The 21,779-nt window shown below is 49.0% G+C and overlaps 1 protein-coding gene across 1 annotated transcript in view; it reads right to left on the bottom strand.

The window, feature by feature from the left end:
* The window catches only part of LOC135053840 (C-C motif chemokine 21a-like), a 131,666-nt gene extending 111,043 nt beyond the window's left edge, over positions 1-20,623 (bottom strand). The window contains exon 1 of the mRNA XM_063957509.1: positions 20,506-20,623. Coding sequence (XP_063813579.1) covers positions 20,506-20,569 — 64 coding nt within the window. The 5' untranslated portion in view covers positions 20,570-20,623. The remainder of the gene's footprint in view (positions 1-20,505) is intronic.
* Positions 20,624-21,779: the final 1,156 nt, after the last annotated feature.

The raw sequence follows: 21,779 nt of genomic DNA on the forward strand, positions 1-21,779 counted from the left end.
ATTATATACATTAATTACCTTTCAGCTAACTAAGCGCAGTAATTATTCTTGTATATTTTTTACGTAAAATACATGTTTGATAAATGTTAGTTTTAGGCCTTGGATCAAAGTAAACACACTTCTTTTTGAGTCTTCTGTCTCCATGCATTGTCACTTGTGTTATTTTGTTTCTGTGCAGGGTAAATACTGGCTGCTTTATTTTTACACTGCAATTTAGATTTCAGTTTGAACTCACCCCACCCAAATCTAACTCTCTCTGCACGTTACATCTGCCCCTCCTGCAGTGCACATGTTATATCTGCCCCACCTGCACTAATTCACACCTGTTCGCTCGCTAGGGTTTTTTTTTTGCAGTCCTGCGTTCGCATAGTCGCCGCCCACCGGGGAGTGTATTTTCGCTTTGCAAGTGTGGGAACGCATGTGTAGCAGAGCTGTACAAACTAATATTGTGCAGTCTCTGCGCAGCCAAGGACTTACTCAGCCGCTGCGATCACTTCAGCCTGTCCGGTACCGTAATTGACGTCAGGAACCCTCCCTGCAAACGCTTGGTCCCGCCTGTGTTTTTACAACCACTCACAGAAAACGGTCAGTTGCCACCCACAAACGCCTTCTTCCTGTCAATCTCATTGCGAACACCCATGCAAATGGATTCTTCCCAAAACCCATCGCTGAGCGGCGATCAAGTTTGTATCCGTGCGACACGCATGCGCATTGTGGTGCATATGCATGCGCAGTTCAGACCTGATCGCAGCGCTGCAACAAACGCTAGCCATCGATCAGGTCGGAATTACCCCCATGGTTTTGCCCATTAGAGAACAAATTTGCTGCTGCGATCAGGTCTGAATTAGGCCCACAATACCATATATTGTACAAGCTCTGCCCCTGGGAAGTATGAGGATCCATGTTCTGGGATAAAGACAGGAATATACAGGTCTCTCTGAGGGGGGGAAATAAAGTGTGCAGGGAGATTTAGAGTTGGTATTTCTTAACTCGACTCAAAATCACATTGTTCAAATAGAAGTATGTGCGCAGACGGGTTAGGGATGCAATACCGGTGGCCGTCAGTATACTGACAGCGGCATCCCGGCCACCACTATGCCGGCAGCGGGGTGTGCGCTATAAAACCATTGTGGGCGCTCTGCGATCCCTACGCTGCGGGCGTGGTGGCTCGCTGCGCTCACCACAGGTAAATTTCTCCCTCTATGGGTGTCGTGGACACCCACAGAGGGATAACAGCCTGTGGTGCTGGTATTCCGGCAGCGGCATTTCAGCACCAGTCAGGATTCTGGTGTCGGCATTGTGACCTCCAGGATCCAGACTAGCGGTATTGTAACCAAACATATTTCCCTGCATGCAAAACTAAAATGGCATTTATCCATCTTCAATTACAGCAAGTTACCCAGGCAGCACAGTGGTGCAGTGGTTAGTAATGTTACCCCGCAGCACCGGATGCTGTGTGGATCTTGTACTGTTCTGCCGCTGGCGCCCCCTTTTCCTCCCTAAAATGGATAATTGGCCTCTGGCAGAATGAGCCCCGGTGTTTTGAAGAATTTAGACTGTAAGCTCCACTGGTGCAGGGACTGAATGACATACTGTATGTTTGGTAGACATGTGTAATATGATTTGCAACATATAAACTATGGTAAGGAATAATAACCGTAGATGAGGACATAAATGTGTAACTAAATGAAAGACATGTGAAGAGGAGGAGTATGGGAATAGGATACACATGTTGTGTGTATATAGGGCGGAATGTTTCCTGGTTACATATACAGTATTTCCAGGGGACAGATAGCGTGTAGTTTCTGTGCAATTCCCCAGAGAACCTCTACATTGGCGCTGTGATACTGCTGGCGCTGCCACTGGTTCTCGCTGTGTCCTTCAGTGTCAGCCGCTCTGTTTCTAAGATTTATATTCACTAGGTGGCAAATCTTCACAGTACAGCAACAAGGTTGGTGTGATGGGCCTAAAGCGGGCACAGGGGACTGGCGTCAGGACTCAGAGCCACATAATAGGCTCTGTTTCCTATCAGGCAGTGACTTACATAGTAACTTTGGGGTCTATTTACTAAGCTCTGATTGAAGATAAAGTGGATGGAGATAAGGTAACAGCCAACCAGCGTCTAACTGCCGTGTCACAGGTTGGGATTGAAAAATGACAGTTAGGAGCTTCTTTTTTGTATTTCTTCCCATCTGATTAAAAGCTTTGAAAGCGCGCCTCTTTTTATCCATTTCTACCTTAACCTTCTTAATAAGCCACATCAGTTTGTATTTTGAACATTTGTGTTTGCTGCTCATGGGAATGAATTTATGAGTATAATTATTGAGCAACCGTTTAAAAGCATCCCACATTTCCGCAGTGTTTTTACCATTGAACAAAGAATCCCAGTCGATGTCCTTCAGTGCTTGTTTGAGACTGTCGAAATTTGCTTTTCTGAAGTTAAAAGTCTTTGTTGAACCCTTATCGTGGTGTTTTTGAAAACCTATATCGAATGTGACCATATTGTGATCGCTGTTACCCAATGTCTCCCATACTTTAGTGTTTGAAATTATCTCCACATTATTAGTTAGCACTAGGGGGCAAATTCAGACCTGATCCTAGATGTGCTAAATATAGCACATCTACGATCAGCTTCCCTGACATGCGGGGGGACGCCCAGCACAGGGCTAGTCCGCCCCGCATGTCATCCCCTGCCCCGTCGCACCAGTACAAAAGCATCGCACAGCGACAATGCTTTTGTACTGGAAGAGTAGCTCCCTGCCAGCGCATCTCCTGTGCGCTGGCAGGGAGCTACTCATCGCTGCCCGGGTCGCAGCGGCTGCGTGTGACGTCATGCAGCCGCCGCGGCCCGTCCCCCCAACGATCCGGGCATGCCTGCGTTGCCTGGACCACACCCCCTAAATGGCGGCAAAACGCCGCCTGGCCCACCCCCTCCTGCGCAGCGACCGCCTCTGCCTGTCAATCAGGTACAGCAGTGATCAGGTCTGAATTAGCTCCTAGGTCCAGTATTGTACTGTTTCTAGTAGGCTCCGCGATTAGTTGAGACAAAAAGTGGTCACTTAGCATACAGTATTTAAGAATGTTTTTCCCTTAGTTGTAGCACATTATATATTGTTCCAATTTATGTCAGGGAAGTTAAAATCCCCAATGATTATGACTTCCCCCAACCCCCGCTGCTTTTTCAATTTGCTGCAATACTAGAATCTCTTCAGTCAAACCAATGTCAGGTGGTTTGTAGCATGTACCTAATATTAGCTTTTCAGTTCCTGATCCCTCACCTGGTATTTCAACCCACACATGTGTCCCTGGACAGTGGTCATCTGCTGATCAGATTTACAGGCGTCTTAATATATATTACCTCTGAGGCAAGCAAACTGAAGATAATAATGTTACTCTAATGAAAACACTTTAACCAGTTAACGGTGACCCTTGTCCCGCATTGATCGTCATTATAAGGCTGCATGTTTGTGTGTTGTAGGATGTGAAGAGAGCTCGTCGCCTGTTCCCATGGGTGCTGTTCAGACTGACGTCCAGGTGGATTATTATTGGGATTAATAATTGCTGAATGCATAGAAAGGTGGTTCTTATAATATATTTGGCCTTGAGAACGGGTAAATAGACATGTTATTATTAGGTATAACCATAAGTGGAGCAATACTGCCCCCTGCCGCTAATAAAGTAGAGCATCAGTGTATATATGCTGTATAGTTTGTATGTATTTTTGGGGAAACACCGCCCTCAATCTCAAGAGGGATACTGTGACTGGAACTGATATGGATGGAGACGTTCAGTGTCCACATACTTCAATCTGGGTGTCTGATTTGAACAGATGGGGGCTCCCAGGGATCGTTGAAGTCTAAACATTAGTTAATTAGAGGAATTGATCGACTCTTTGCTAAAATTCCCCAAAGAAAAGAAAAACACTTTATATTTGGTGGTTGTGTCACAAGAGACAGTAACTCCTTTAATAGAAAGATGGAAAACAAACTGAAACCACAGGACCACAGTCATGGTAATAATTGGATTTACAGTATATAACTTTCTAATAAGTTTGAAGATATTGTCTGACCAAGGGGGTCATTCCGATCCGATCGCTCACTGCAGTTTATCGAAGCGCAGCGATCGGGTTGGATTTGCGCATGTGCCGGCGCCGCATTGCGCCGGCGCCTGCTGGATGGCCGAAGGCTGTTGCTCCCTAGTGATCGACTCTGCCTGATGTATAGGCAGAGGTGGTCGCTGTGCCTTTTAGGGGTCGCGGTCCGGCCAACGCAGGCTTGGCCGGACCGTTGGGGGGAACGGGCCGCGGCGGCTGCATGACGTTACACGCAGCCGCTGCGACCCGGGCAGCGAAGGGGTTCTCCCGGCCAACTGCAGGAGCTGCGCTGGCCAGGAGTTACTCCTCAAATGCAAAAGCTGTGCGATGCATTTCTGCAGGGGAAGGCCGGCACTGACATGCGGGGTGGACTAGCCCTGTGCTGGGCGTCCCCCCGCATGTCTGAGTGCCTGATCGTAGCTGTGTTAAATTTAGCACAGCTACGATCAACTCAGAATGACCCCCCAAATCCGTATGTTTTACACTGCAAGCTCCTGGGGGCGAGAGTGCATTACAAGCTGCACCAGAACCTCGCTGTATAGATCGGGTGTATCTGTCTTATGTCCCCTTTCTTATGAGATGTTTCTGTGTATAAGTGTAATGTGCTCAGATACGAGAGATGTATGTTATGTAATACTGCTGTTATGTATGACTGATATTAATGGGGGTCATTCCGAGTTGATCGCTCGTTGACGATTTTCGCAACGGAGCGATTAAGGCAAAAATGCGCATGCGCTAAGTATTTTAGCACAAAACTTAGTAGATTTACTCATGTCCGAACAAAGAATTTTCATCGTTGAAGTGATCGGAGTGTGATTGACAGGAAGTGGGTGTTTCTGGGCGGAAACTGACCGTTTTCTGGGAGTGTGCGGAAAAACGCAAGCGTGACAGCATAAAACACGGGAGAGTCTGGAGAAACGGGGGAGTGGCTGGCCGAACGCAGGGCGTGTTTGTGACGTCAAACCAGGAACGAAACGGGCTGAGCTGATCGCAGTGTAGGAGTAAGTCTCGAGCTACTCAGAAACTGCTAAGAAATTTCTATTCGCAATTCTGCTAATCCTTCGTTCGCAATTCTGCTAAGCTAAGATACACTCCCAGAGGGCGGCGGCCTAGCGTGTGCAATGCTGCTAAAATCTGCTAGAGAGCGAACAACTCGGAATGAGGGCCAATGTGCGACGGGTGACGTTGGGAGGATTGTTCCTCTGAGTGTTGGTTTATATTATCAGAGAAAGACGGCTAGGGTCCACAGTGGAAAAACATTGTAATGAATCACCGTACACCAAACCAGGACGTCTGCCACAGCTGGCTGCTCTACCGTCTTTGTGACAACATCTACAGCCCAAAGAATGATGCAAAGGAGAGTATTGGCCTGTATGGTGATTGCTCATAGACACTAGGGGATCCCAACACACACTGGGGGCCCCACACACATTGAGGGGCCACCACACACACTGGGGACCCCCCCAACACACACTGGAAGGCCCCTGCGCACACAATGAGGGGCCCTCGCACACACTGGGGGACCCCCCGCACACTGGGGATCCCCGCACACACTGAGGGGCCACCACACACACTGAGAGACCCCCGCACAAACTGGGGGCCCCTTACACACACTAAGGGGCCCCCACACAAAAAGAGGCCCCCACACACACTTACATTACCTTCTTAGGGGGGCACTGTGGTATGATGTGAACAGGGGACACTGCAGGGTGTTTGGCACATTTGTGGTGCTGGGAGTATTTGCATATTATCATTTTTAACACCACCGCCAGTAATCCTATTGACAGTTTTATTAGTAGGTGCCCCCCATACATTAGGTGCCCTGGGGCCACCATAAACCGTAATCTGGCCCTGTACATTTGGACACACTCTGAAGTCATGTGACCTCCTGCTGTACAGTCATATTTCACAGGTCTGTTTGACATAATGGCTGAATGCGGTTTTGGTGGTGATGTGGGGTTGACATGAATCAAACACTGATGCCAACCAGATTGCACACAATTAAAATCTGATTAAATAATAATTGGGCAGATCCCCTGATAATGAGTGCTGTGGAGGCTGCACAGACCGCAGTTGTGGGCCACTGTTGATTAGAAATAATTGACTGAAATATGATGTAGTGGCCCAAATGTCTTAAATGGAGAGTGGTAAAGTACCAACAAATCAGCTCCTAAGTGTCATTTTTCAAACACAGCTTGTGACATGACAGCTGGGAGCTGATTGGCTGATCCTGTATCACTCTTTATCACTCTCCACTTTTTAAGGCTTAATACATTTGGGTCAGTATTAGGAGCTGATTGGGATATTTACTATTATTGGAAGGAACACTGATTACTCCCACAGCGCCCGTCATTGTGTCTCATGTCGCAGTCACCACGTAGGTGTCTATGGCAAAGCTCAATTGTCTTTATGGGAACTGGCACTCATAGTGACTAGACCTTTCCGAGTGTTCCTTGCCATGTGGGTGCTGTCTGTGTGGAAGAATTTATTACAATGTGGGCCTGATATTGCGTCAGATGTAGCTTCATTACAAGTGTGCAACTTTATGCAGATGGCGCTACAAAGCCCCTCCCCTTGTGTACATCCGTGCGCAGAATGTGCAAGGGCTGTGACACAACTCTGGGGATGGGTTCCACTAAAGCAGCAATGCGTAAAAACAGCGTCTATGTGCGTACAGGACACGCAGCGTGAGGGATTGTCGCACACACAGTAGCAATAAATTACCCGATTCCGTTCACATCACCAGCAAAGACTCTGGTAATATATATATATATATATATATATATATAATTTTATTTTTCTGTTGCTTTTACATGTTGTTAACTTCCTCAGCACCTCATTATTCTGGTTATTACTAGAGATGAGCGCCTGAAATTTTTCGGGTTTTGTGTTTTGGTTTTGGGTTCGGTTCCGCGGCCGTGTTTTGGGTTCGAACGCGTTTTGGCAAAACCTCACCGAATTTTTTTTGTCGGATTCGGGTGTGTTTTGGATTCGGGTGTTTTTTTCCAAAAACACTAAAAAACAGCTTAAATCATAGAATTTGGGGGTCATTTTGATCCCAAAGTATTATTAACCTCAAAAACCATAATTTACACTCATTTTCAGTCTATTCTGAATACCTCACACCTCACAATATTATTTTTAGTCCTAAAATTTGCACCGAGGTCGCTGTGTGAGTAAGATAAGCGACCCTAGTGGCCGACACAAACACCGGGCCCATCTAGGAGTGGCACTGCAGTGTCACGCAGGATGTCCCTTCCAAAAAACCCTCCCCAAACAGCACATGACGCAAAGAAAAAAAGAGGCGCAATGAGGTAGCTGTGTGAGTAAGATTAGCGACCCTAGTGGCCGACACAAACACCGGGCCCATCTAGGAGTGGCACTGCAGTGTCACGCAGGATGGCCCTTCCAAAAAACCCTCCCCAAACAGCACATGACGCAAAGAAAAAAAGAGGCGCAATGAGGTAGCTGTGTGAGTAAGATTAGCGACCCTAGTGGCCGACACAAACACCGGGCCCATCTAGGAGTGGCACTGCAGTGTCACGCAGGATGGCCCTTCCAAAAAACCCTCCCCAAACAGCACATGACGCAAAGAAAAAAAGAGGCGCAATGAGGTAGCTGACTGTGTGAGTAAGATTAGCGACCCTAGTGGCCGACACAAACACCGGGCCCATCTAGGAGTGGCACTGCAGTGTCACGCAGGATGTCCCTTCCAAAAAACCCTCCCCAAACAGCACATGACGCAAAGAAAAAAAGAGGCGCAATGAGGTAGCTGTGTGAGTAAGATTAGCGACCCTAGTGGCCGACACAAACACCGGGCCCATCTAGGAGTGGCACTGCAGTGTCACGCAGGATGTCCCTTCCAAAAAACCCTCCCCAATCAGCACATGATGCAAAGAAAAAGAAAAGAAAAAAGAGGTGCAAGATGGAATTGTCCTTGGGCCCTCCCACCCACCCTTATGTTGTATAAACAAAACAGGACATGCACACTTTAACCAACCCATCATTTCAGTGACAGGGTCTGCCACACGACTGTGACTGATATGACGGGTTGGTTTGGACCCCCCCCCAAAAAAGAAGCAATTAATCTCTCCTTGCACAAACTGGCTCTACAGAGGCAAGATGTCCACCTCATCTTCACCCTCCGATATATCACCGTGTACATCCCCCTCCTCACAGATTATCAATTCGTCCCCACTGGAATCCACCATCTCAGCTCCCTGTGTACTTTGTGGAGGCAATTGCTGCTGGTCAATGTGTCCGCGGAGGAATTGATTATAATTCATTTTAATGAACATCATCTTCTCCACATTTTCTGGATGTAACCTCGTACGCCGATTGCTGACAAGGTGAGCGGCGGCACTAAACACTCTTTCGGAGTACACACTTGTGGGAGGGCAACTTAGGTAGAATAAAGCCAGTTTGTGCAAGGGCCTCCAAATTGCCTCTTTTTCCTGCCAGTATAAGTACGGACTGTGTGACGTGCCTACTTGGATGCGGTCACTCATATAATCCTCCACCATTCTATCAATGTTGAGAGAATCATATGCAGTGACAGTAGACGACATGTCCGTAATCGTTGTCAGGTCCTTCAGTCCGGACCAGATGTCAGCATCAGCAGTCGCTCCAGACTGCCCTGCATCACCGCCAGCGGGTGGGCTCGGAATTCTGAGCCTTTTCCTCGCACCCCCAGTTGCGGGAGAATGTGAAGGAGGAGATGTTGACAGGTCGCGTTCCGCTTGACTTGACAATTTTGTCACCAGCAGGTCTTTCAACCCCAGCAGACTTGTGTCTGCCGGAAAGAGAGATCCAAGGTAGGCTTTAAATCTAGGATCGAGCACGGTGGCCAAAATGTAGTGCTCTGATTTCAACAGATTGACCACCCGTGAATCCTTGTTAAGCGAATTAAGGGCTGCATCCACAAGTCCCACATGCCTAGCGGAATCGCTCCGTGTTAGCTCCTCCTTCAATGTCTCCAGCTTCTTCTGCAAAAGCCTGATGAGGGGAATGACCTGACTCAGGCTGGCAGTGTCTGAACTGACTTCACGTGTGGCAAGTTCAAAGGGCATCAGAACCTTGCACAACGTTGAAATCATTCTCCACTGCACTTGAGACAGGTGCATTCCACCTCCTATATCGTGCTCAATTGTATAGGCTTGAATGGCCTTTTGCTGCTCCTCCAACCTCTGAAGCATATAGAGGGTTGAATTCCACCTCGTTACCACTTCTTGCTTCAGATGATGGCAGGGCAGGTTCAGTAGTTTTTGGTGGTGCTCCAGTCTTCTGTACGTGGTGCCTGTACGCCGAAAGTGTCCCGCAATTTTTCTGGCCACCGACAGCATCTCTTGCACGCCCCTGTCGTTTTTTAAAAAATTCTGCACCACCAAATTCAAGGTATGTGCAAAACATGGGACGTGCTGGAATTTGCCCATATTTAATGCACACACAATATTGCTGGCGTTGTCCGATGCCACAAATCCACAGGAGAGTCCAATTGGGGTAAGCCATTCCGCGATGATCTTCCTCAGTTGCCGTAAGAGGTTTTCAGCTGTGTGCGTATTCTGGAAAGCGGTGATACAAAGCGTAGCCTGCCTAGGAAAGAGTTGGCGTTTGCGAGATGCTGCTACTGGTGCCGCCGCTGCTGTTCTTGCGGCGGGAGTCCATACATCTACCCAGTGGGCTGTCACAGTCATATAGTCCTGACCCTGCCCTGCTCCACTTGTCCACATGTCCGTGGTTAAGTGGACATTGGGTACAACTGCATTTTTTAGGACACTGGTGAGTCTTTTTCTGACGTCCGTGTACATTCTCGGTATCGCCTGCCTAGAGAAGTGGAACCTAGATGGTATTTGGTAACGGGGGCACACTGCCTCAATAAATTGTCTAGTTCCCTGTGAACTAACGGCGGATACCGGACGCACGTCTAACACCAACATAGTTGTCAAGGACTCAGTTATCCGCTTTGCAGTAGGATGACTGCTGTGATATTTCATCTTCCTCGCAAAGGACTGTTGAACAGTCAATTGCTTACTGGAAGTAGTACAAGTGGGCTTACGACTTCCCCTCTGGGATGACCATCGACTCCCAGCGGCAACAACAGCAGCGCCAGCAGCAGTAGGCGTTACACGCAAGGATGCATCGGAGGAATCCCAGGCAGGAGAGGACTCGTCAGAATTGCCAGTGACATGGCCTGCAGGACTATTGGCATTCCTGGGGAAGGAGGAAATTGACACTGAGGGAGTTGGTGGGGTGGTTTGCGTGAGCTTGGTTACAAGAGGAAGGGATTTACTGGTCAGTGGACTGCTTCCGCTGTCACCCAAAGTTTTTGAACTTGTCACTGACTTATTATGAATGCGCTGCAGGTGACGTATAAGGGAGGATGTTCCGAGGTGGTTAACGTCCTTACCCCTACTTATTACAGCTTGACAAAGGGAACACACGGCTTGACACCTGTTGTCCGCATTTCTGGTGAAATACCTCCACACCGAAGAGCTGATTTTTTTGGTATTTTCACCTGGCATGTCAACGGCCATATTCCCCCCACAGACAACAGGTGTCTCCCCGGGTGCCTGACTTAAACAAACCACCTCACCATCAGAATCCTCCTGGTCAATTTCCTCCCCAGCGCCAGCAACACCCATATCCTCCTCATCCTGGTGTACTTCAACACTGACATCTTCAATCTGACTATCAGGAACTGGACTGCGGGTGCTCCTTCCAGCACTTGCAGGGGGCGTGCAAATGGTGGAAGGCGCATGCTCTTCACGTCCAGTGTTGGGAAGGTCAGGCATCGCAACCGACACAATTGGACTCTTCTTGTGGATTTGGGATTTCAAAGAACGCACAGTTCTTTGCGGTGCTTTTGCCAGCTTGAGTCTTTTCAGTTTTCTAGCGAGAGGCTGAGTGCTTCCATCCTCATGTGAAGCTGAACCACTAGCCATGAACATAGGCCAGGGCCTCAGCCGTTCCTTGCCACTCCGTGTGGTAAATGGCATATTGGCAAGTTTACGCTTCTCCTCCGACAATTTTATTTTAGGTTTTGGAGTCCTTTTTTTACTGATATTTGGTGTTTTGGTTTTGACATGCTCTGTACTATGCCATTGGGCATCGGCCTTGGCAGACGACGTTGCTGGCATTTCATCGTCTCGGCCATGACTAGTGGCAGCAGCTTCAGCACGAGGTGGAAGTGGATCTTGATCTTTCCCTAATTTTGGAACCTCAACATTTTTGTTCTCCATATTTTAATAGGCACAACTAAAAGGCACCTCAGGTAAACAATGGAGATGGATGGATTGGATACTAGTATACAATTATGGACGGGCTGCCGAGTGCCGACACAGAGGTAGCCACAGCCGTGAACTACCGCACTGTACTGTGTCTGCTGCTAATATATAGACTGGTTGATAAAGAGATGGTATACTCGTAACTAGTATGTATGTATAAAGAAAGAAAAAAAAACCACGGTTAGGTGGTATATACAATTATGGACGGGCTGCCGAGTGCCGACACAGAGGTAGCCACAGCCGTGAACTACCGCACTGTACTGTGTCTGCTGCTAATATATAGACTGGTTGATAAAGAGATAGTATACTCGTAACTAGTATGTATGTATAAAGAAAGAAAAAAAAACCACGGTTAGGTGGTATATACAATTATGGACGGGCTGCCGAGTGCCGACACAGAGGTAGCCACAGCCGTGAACTACCGCACTGTACTGTGTCTGCTGCTAATATATAGACTGGTTGATAAAGAGATAGTATACTCGTAACTAGTATGTATGTATAAAGAAAGAAAAAAAAACCACGGTTAGGTGGTATATACAATTATGGACGGGCTGCCGAGTGCCGACACAGAGGTAGCCACAGCCGTGAACTACCGCACTGTACTGTGTCTGCTGCTAATATATAGACTGGTTGATAAAGAGATAGTATACTCGTAACTAGTATGTATGTATAAAGAAAGAAAAAAAAACCACGGTTAGGTGGTATATACAATTATGGACGGGCTGCCGAGTGCCGACACAGAGGTAGCCACAGCCATGAACTACCGCACTGTACTGTGTCTGCTGCTAATATATAGACTGGTTGATAAAGAGATAGTATACTCGTAACTAGTATGTATGTATAAAGAAAGAAAAAAAACCCACGGTTAGGTGGTATATACAATTATGGACGGGCTGCCGAGTGCCAACACAGAGGTAGCCACAGCCGTGAACTACCGCACTGTACTGTGTCTGCTGCTAATATATAGACTGGTTGATAAAGAGATAGTATACTCGTAACTAGTATGTATGTATAAAGAAAGAAAAAAAAACCACGGTTAGGTGGTATATACAATTATGGACGGGCTGCCGAGTGCCGACACAGAGGTAGCCACAGCCGTGAACTACCGCACTGTACTGTGTCTGCTGCTAATATATAGACTGGTTGATAAAGAGATAGTATACTCGTAACTAGTATGTATGTATAAAGAAAGAAAAAAAAACCACGGTTAGGTGGTATATACAATTATGGACGGGCTGCCGAGTGCCGACACAGAGGTAGCCACAGCCGTGAACTACCGCACTGTACTGTGTCTGCTGCTAATATATAGACTGGTTGATAAAGAGATAGTATACTCGTAACTAGTATGTATGTATAAAGAAAGAAAAAAAAACCACGGTTAGGTGGTATATACAATTATGGACGGGCTGCCGAGTGCCGACACAGAGGTAGCCACAGCCGTGAACTACCGCACTGTACTGTGTCTGCTGCTAATATATAGACTGGTTGATAAAGAGATAGTATACTCGTAACTAGTATGTATGTATAAAGAAAGAAAAAAAAACCACGGTTAGGTGGTATATACAATTATGGACGGGCTGCCGAGTGCCGACACAGAGGTAGCCACAGCCGTGAACTACCGCACTGTACTGTGTCTGCTGCTAATATATAGACTGGTTGATAAAGAGATAGTATACTCGTAACTAGTATGTATGTATAAAGAAAGAAAGAAAAACCACGGTTAGGTGGTATATACAATTATGGACGGGCTGCCGAGTGCCGACACAGAGGTAGCCACAGCCGTGAACTACCGCACTGTACTGTGTCTGCTGCTAATATAGACTGGTTGATAAAGAGATAGTATACTCGTAACTAGTATGTATGTATAAAGAATGAAAAAAAAACCACGGTTAGGTGGTATATACAATTATGGACGGGCTGCCGAGTGCCGACACAGAGGTAGCCACAGCCGTGAACTACCGCACTGTACTGTGTCTGCTGCTAATATATAGACTGGTTGATAAAGAGATAGTATACTCGTAACTAGTATGTATGTATAAAGAAAGAAAAAAAAACCACGGTTAGGTGGTATATACAATTATGGACGGGCTGCCGAGTGCAGACACAGAGGTAGCCACAGCCGTGAACTACCGCACTGTACTGTGTCTGCTGCTAATATATAGACTGGTTGATAAAGAGATAGTATACTCGTAACTAGTATGTATGTATAAAGAAAGAAAAAAAAACCACGGTTAGGTGGTATATACAATTATGGACGGGCTGCCGAGTGCCGACACAGAGGTAGCCACAGCCGTGAACTACCGCACTGTACTGTGTCTGCTGCTAATATATAGACTGGTTGATAAAGAGATAGTATACTACTAATATTATATACTGGTGGTCAGGTCACTGGTCACTAGTCACACTGGCAGTGGCACTCCTGCAGCAAAAGTGTGCACTGTTTAATTTTAATATAATATTATGTACTCCTGGCTCCTGCTATAACCTATAACTGGCACTGCAGTAGTGCTCCCCAGTCTCCCCCACAATTATAAGCTGTGTGAGCTGAGCAGTCAGACAGATATATAATATATATAGATGATGCAGCACACTGGCCTGAGCCTGAGCAGTGCACACAGATATGGTATGTGACTGACTGAGTCACTGTGTGTATCGCTTTTTTCAGGCAGAGAACGGATATATTAAATAAACTGCACTGTGTGTCTGGTGGTCACTCACTATATAATATATTATGTACTCCTGGCTCCTGCTATAACCTATAACTGGCACTGCAGTAGTGCTCCCCAGTCTCCCCCACAATTATAAGCTGTGTGAGCTGAGCAGTCAGACAGATATATAATATTATATATAGATAATAGATGATGCAGCACACTGGCCTGAGCCTGAGCAGTGCACACAGATATGGTATGTGACTGAGTCACTGTGTGCTGTGTATCGCTTTTTTCAGGCAGAGAACGGATTATATTATGTACTCCTGGCTCCTGCTATAACCTATAACTGGCACTGCAGTAGTGCTCCCCAGTCTCCCCCACAATTATAAGCTGTGTGAGCTGAGCAGTCAGACAGATATATATAATATTATATATAGATAATAGATGATGCAGCACACTGGCCTGAGCCTGAGCAGTGCACACAGATATGGTATGTGACTGAGTCACTGTGTGCTGTGTATCGCTTTTTTCAGGCAGAGAACGGATTATAAATAAAAGTGGTGGTCACTGGTCACTATCAGCAAAACTCTGCACTGTACACTACTGAGTACTCCTAATGCTCCCCAAAATTAGTAAATCAAGTGTCTCTCTAATCTATTCTAATTCTAAACGGAGAGGACGCCAGCCACGTCCTCTCCCTATCAATCTCAATGCACGTGTGAAAATGGCGGCGACGCGCGGCTCCTTATATAGAATCCGAGTCTCGCGATAGAATCCGAGCCTCGCGAGAATCCGACAGCGTCATGATGACGTTCGGGCGCGCTCGGGTTAACCGAGCAAGGCGGGAAGATCCGAGTCGCTCGGACCCGTGAAAAAAAACATGAAGTTCTGGCGGGTTCGGATTCAGAGAAACCGAACCCGCTCATCTCTAGTTATTACATGTACAGTAGTGGTGTGAATGATCTGGTGTCAGTTCCTGCATGGAGAGAACAGAAACCTCTCAGCTACTGTATATTTAGGGGACAAATGTACTTTTCTCTCTCTACACCAATCCCAAATGTACTATGGGCCTAATCCAGACCTGATCGCTCACTAGCTATTTATTGCAGCCCTGCGATCAGATAGTCGCCGCCCATAGGGGAGTGTATGTTCGCTTTGCAAGTGTGCGAACGCATGCGCAGCCGAGCGGTACAAAAAAGGTTTGTGCAGTTTCTGAGTTGCCCAGAACTTACAAAGCCGCAGCGATCACTTCAGCATGCCCATCCCCAGAATTGTCGTCAGACACCCGCCCTGCAAACACCTGGACATGCCTGCGTATTTCCAAACACTCCCAGAAAACGGTCAGTTGCCACCCACAAACGCCCTCTTCCTGTCAGTCTCCTTGCGATCGGCCGTGCGAATGGATTCTTCATTAAATCCATAGCTCAGCAACGATCCGCATTGTACCCGTACAAAGCGCCTGCGCATTGCGGTGCATGCGCAGTTCTGACCTGATCGCAGCGCAGCAAAAAAAACCTAGCGTGCGATCAGGTCTGAATGACCCCCTATGTACAGTGCACCTAACTGAGAAGCCAAACGTGACCCGGTCAGACAGCTGTAGAGGCGTGAGGATGAAGGGGTTACTGCGTGGTACGTTTAGAAGAATCTCAGATATCCACCGTTAAAGAGAAATGATTAGAACATAAGAACAGGACAGAGCACTTTTATCCACAAAATATATCAGTAAACAGTCTTCCAACGTTTACAGTGACATTGATGTTATAGTGATCCCAGGTCATGACCTTCATGCACGCGCCTATTCAGTTATGTACAATACAGTGTCACTGCGCATTACTAGCAGGTTACTGGAGGGACTATGGGGGTCATTCCGAGATGATCGTAGCTGTGCTAAATTAGCACAGCTACGATAATTCACACTGACATGCGGGGGTACGTCCAGCACAGGGCTAGTCCGCCCCGCATTTCAGTACCGCCCCCCCCCCACGCAGAAGTGCAAAGGCATCGCACAGCAGCGGTGCCTTTGCACTTCAAGAGTAGCTTCCAGCCAGCGCAGCTTTAGCTACTCATCGTTCCCCGGCCCTCAGCAACTGCGTGTGACGTCACGCAGCCGCTGCAGCCCGCCCCCCATTCGGTCCGCCTACTCCTGCGTTGGCTGGACCGCGGCCACGAAGCGGCGGCCAAACACCACTGCTCCGCCCCCCCCCCTCCATCCCGCCCAGCGACAGCCTCTGCTTGATCGTAGAGACCCGACGGCCTTCTGCCGTCTGGCATGCGCAGTTCTGACCCGATCGCACCGCTGCGATAAACTACAGCGTGCGATCGGGTCAGAATGACCCCCTATATTAGATAAGCCGTGTACAGTAGACACATGTATGCAGATTGCAGCCTACATGTGATACAGACCTGTAGCATGTTTATTACATGATGTGCAATGGAATCACGTCTGTACAAAAAGGACGATAGTAGCAACCAAACAGAAACAAATAAGTTCTAAATTTAATCCAAATAACGGCACTGCGCGATCAGGGAACAGGACAGAGGTAACGGCGCTGCGCGATCAGGGAACAGGACAGAGGTAACGGCACTGCGCAATCAGGGAACAGGACAGAGGTAACGGCACTGCGCAATCAGGGAACAGGACAGAGGTAACGGCGCTGCGCGATCAGGGAACAGGACAGAGGTAACGGCACTGCGCAATCAGGGAACAGGACAGAGGTAACGGCACTGCGCAATCAGGGAACAGGACAGAGGTAACGGCGCTGCGCGATCAGGGAACAGGACAGAGGTAACGGCACTGCGCGATCAGGGAACAGGATAGAGGTAACGGCGCTGCGCGATCAGGGAACAGGACAGAGATAACGGCGCTGCGCGATCAGGGAACAGGACGGAGGTAACGGCGCTGCGCGATCAGGGAACAGGACAGAGGTAACGGCGCTGCGCGATCAGGGAACAGGACAGAGGTAACGGCACTGCGCGATCAGGGAACAGGACAGAGGTAACGGCGCTGCGCGATCAGGGAACAGGACAGAGGTAACGGCGCTGCGCGATCATGGAACAGGACAGAGGTAACGGCGCTGCGCGATCAGGGAACAGGACAGAGGTAACGGCGCTGCGCGATCAGGGAATAGGACAGAGGTAACGGCGCTGCGCGATCAGGGAACAGGACAGAGGTAACGGCGCTGCGCAATCAGGGAACAGGACAGAGGTAACGGTGCTGCGCGATCAGGGAACAGGACAGAGATAACGGCGCTGCGCGATCAGGGAACAGGACAGAGATAACGGCGCTGCACGATCATGGAACAGGACAGAGGTAACGGCGCTGCGCAATCAGGGAACAGGACAGAGATAACGGCGCTGCGCGATCAGGTAACAGGACAGAGGTAACGGCACTGCACGATCATGGAACAGGACAGAGGTAACGGCGCTGCGCTATCAGGGAACAGGACAGAGGTAACGGCGCTGCGCGATCAGGGAACAGGACAGAGGTAACGGCGCTGCGCGATCAGGGAACAGGACAGAGGTAACGGCGCTGCGCGATCAGGGAACAGGACAGAGATAACGGCGCTGCACGATCATGGAACAGGACAGAGGTAACGGCGCTGCGCAATCAGGGAACAGGACAGAGATAACGGCGCTGCACGATCAGGGAACAGGACAGAGGTAACGGCGCTGCGCGATCAGGGAACAGGACAGAGATAACGGCGCTGCGCGATCAGGGAACAGGACAGAGATAACGGCGCTGCGCGATCAGGGAACAGGACAGATGTAACGGCGCTGCGCGATCAGGGAACAGGACAGAAGTAACGGCACTGCGCAATCATGGAACAGGACAGAGGTAACGGCGCTGCGCAATCAGGGAACAGGACAGAGGTAACGGCGCTGCGCAATCAGGGAACAGGACAGAGGTAACGGCGCTGTGCAATCAGGGAACAGGACAGAGGTAACGGCGCTGCGCGATCAGGGAACAGGACAGAGGTAACGGCGCTGCGCGATCAGGGAACAGGACAGAGATAACGGCGCTGCGCGATCAGGGAACAGGACAGAGGTAACGGCGCTGCGCGATCAGGGAACAGGACAGAGGTAACGGCGCTGCGCGATCAGGGAACAGGACAGAGGTAACGGCGCTGCACGATCATGGAACAGGACAGAGGTAACGGCGCTGCGCAATCAGGGAACAGGACAGAGGTAACGGCGCGGCGCAATCAGGGAACAGGACAGAGGTAACGGCGCTGCGCGATCAGGGAACAGGACAGAGGTAACGGCGCTGCGCGATCAGGGAACAGGACAGAGGTAACGGCACTGCGCAATCAGGGAACAGGACAGAGGTAACGGCGCTGCGCGATCAGGGAACAGGACAGAGGTAACGGCACTGCGCAATCAGGGAACAGGACAGAGGTAACGGCGCTGCGCGATCAGGGAACAGGACAGAGGTAACGGCGCTGCGCGATCAGGGAACAGGACAGAGTTAACGGCGCTGCGCAATCAGGGAACAGGACAGAGGTAACGGCACTGCGCAATCAGGGAACAGGACAAAGATAACGGCGCTGCACGATCAGGGAACAGGACAGAGGTAACGGCGCTGCGCGATCAGGGAACAGGACAGAGATAACGGCACTGCGCGATCAGGGAACAGGACAGATGTAACGGCGCTGCGCGATCAGGGAACAGGACAGATGTAACGGCGCTGCGCGATCAGGGAACAGGACAGAAGTAACGGCACTGCGCGATTATGGAACAGGACAGAGGTAACGGCGCTGCGCAATCAGGGAACAGGACAGAGGTAACGGCGCTGCGCAATCAGGGAACAGGACAGAGGTAACGGCGCTGTGCGATCAGGGAACAGGACAGAGGTAACGGCGCTGCGCGATCAGGGAACAGGACAGAGGTAACGGCGCTGCGCGATTATGGAACAGGACAGAGGTAACGGCGCTGCGCGATCAGGGAACAGGACAGAGGTAACGGCGCTGCGTGATCAGGGAACTGGACAGAGGTAACGGTGCTGCGCGATCAGGGAACAGGACAGAGGTAACGGCGCTGCGCAATCAGGGAACAGGACAGAGGTAACGGCGCTGCGCAATCAGGGAACAGGACAGAGGTAACGGCGCTGTGCGATCAGGGAACAGGACAGAGGTAACGGCGCTGCGCGATCAGGGAACAGGACAGAGGTAACGGCGCTGCGCGATTATGGAACAGGACAGAGGTAACGGCGCTGCGCGATCAGGGAACAGGACAGAGGTAACGGCGCTGCGTGATCAGGGAACTGGACAGAGGTAACGGTGCTGCGCGATCAGGGAACAGGACAGAGGTAACGGCGCTGCGCGATCAGGGAACAGGACAGAGGTAACGGCGCTGCGCGATCAGGGAACAGGACAGAGGTAACGGCGCTGCGCGATCAGGGAACAGGACAGAGATAACAAATTAAGTGGTTTATTTACTAATCCTTGGATGGAGATAAAGTGGATGAAGATAAAGTACCAGCCAATCAGCTCCTAACTGCCATATCACAAGCTGAGAAAAATGACAGTTAGGAGCTGATTGGTTGGCTGAGTAAATAAATAGACCCCTCTAAGTTCAGAAGTATTTTAGGGGGCTGGATGTGCTGAGTATGAATGTGACAGAACATGTTCTGGAGGGAGGGAAGGAAGATAAAAGTACAGTACATGCATAGAAGATGTATATAATAAAAGTCTAAAGCTGTTCCTCACTTCTACGGGGGGAATTCAAGTGTTTTGCACAACGGTGGCCACTAGATGGCAGCCTGACGGAGCAATTCAAATGCTGCTCCGTTTGGCTGTATGCAGCTGCTGGCGCTGACATTACTGTTACTGTATGTCGTTCTGTCATTTTGACGGGCCGGTAACTAGTGTGTTAATATATACTGAGTACCCCTGAAATATGTTGGTTTATACTAAGGGAGAATTCAATCAGCCCCCCCACAAAAAAAAAAAAAAAATTGGCCATGAAAAAGTATTTTTTTTTTTGCAATATTTTTCCCCATGCAATATAATTAATCCCCGTTTTTTTATTTTTGCTCAAATTTTTTTTGTTGTGAAAACACATTTGTGATAAATTCATGGACCGATGTGATTTTGCGATCACGGCCGTGAAAAAACTGGGCAGATACAGTATCGGGGATTTTTTTCCACCTGCTTCAGGCAGGTGATAAAGAATCCCAGATGAGTGTCAGCTTTTGGGGCCAGTTGGATAGCTCTGATCAATAAGCAGTGGTAAATTTCTGTGCCCGATTGAATCTCTACCTCAGTGTCCGTACATTTTCTGAATAGTTCCCATTAATCTGATAACATCAGCTCAGATAGGAATATGCTTTAGAACTTACCGATTACATTGTTTGATTTTCAGTGATATATAAGAGCGTGCAGCAGCCAGTGATTGTATATGAAGTAGCCCTATGGGTATCACAGTCTGCCGTCACACTGGGGCTGAGAATTGGTCACACCGGAGGTTAGCCAGGACTTACCTTGCATGTAGACTGTGGCAGACATGAGGACCACCAGGATGAGCAGACTCCAGCTTCTCCCCATGGTGAGCAGTGAGAGGCTCTCCACAGTCCATGCTTCTCCTCCGTCCCTCCCTGTATTTATAGGCTGCTCTGATGAAGGTTGGCTGGGAGCCCAGAGCCTGATTTCTGCCCGTTTTTCCTCTAAGGGAACAGCGCACCTTGCTGACTGAGATAAGCCTGGGGCTGCCATGTGCTACCTGCAGAGGTGGTTATACATCAGAGAAGGCTACACTTGGGGGAGGGGGGGGGGGGGGGGGAATGTTCTGTGAACTTACAAAGTGAGGATATCTCATATTTAGTCCTCTGACAGGCTGGGTGCACCAAAGTCAGGCAAAGAGAGATTTTGGCGGATTCTGCATGGGACGCATCTCTTTGTGCGAACGCAAATAGCGAGTTGTATCATACCACTGTGTGCTAGTCCTGTAATGTGTACCTCCACTGATTGCACACCCTGCCTGCTGCAACCTACGCAGTGCGCCCCACATGGCTGCCTCAGGTGGCTCCTCCGTGGGCAGGGTGTGCTTCATTTGGATCTTTCCATGCAGGGTATAGCATACTACTACACACGTGTCAGTTTTCCCATACATGCATTTGGCCCTTGTATGGCTCATCTCCCACAGAGTAACTTTTATAGTGCACCCAACATGGCTGCCTTATCTGGTACGCTTGTGGATGGGATGAATATACATGGACCTGATGGTTTTGTTGGAACCCTACTCTGAACTTTAGGACTCTGCAATCTCCCCATTTTGTGTCATCTCTTCTAGGGGTAGACTGTTCCACCCTGGGTATTCCTAGGCTGTGCGCCCAAGATGGCTGCCGCACCTGGTACCTTGTGAAGGTGGAATACACAACCCTTGGAAGTTATTACTCAGAATGCCTACACCAATCCTGCATTATGCTTTCTGTGTGCTTGAGGTTTTCTTTTATGTCTGTGTGGCTGATCTCAGTGCCGTAACTAGACATTTTAGCGCTGTGTGCAAGAGACGGCATCGGCGCCCCCCCCCCTTAATGTAAACCGGCGGCAGTACGCGCCGCAGGCGCAAGCAAAAAATATATGGGCGTGGCTTCTTGGGAAAGGGGTGTGGCCACAAAATAATACCAATTCATAATGGTGCACAGTAGTCTCCATTATTCAAATTAAGCCGCACAGTAGCGCCACTACACCAGGTAGAGCCCCTTTTTACACATTACGGCAGGCAGCGTCCCCTTTTTACACATTACGGCAGACA

The sequence above is a fragment of the Pseudophryne corroboree genome, chromosome 1 (assembly GCF_028390025.1).
Source record: "Pseudophryne corroboree isolate aPseCor3 chromosome 1, aPseCor3.hap2, whole genome shotgun sequence".
NCBI classification, from domain to species: domain Eukaryota; kingdom Metazoa; phylum Chordata; class Amphibia; order Anura; family Myobatrachidae; genus Pseudophryne; species Pseudophryne corroboree.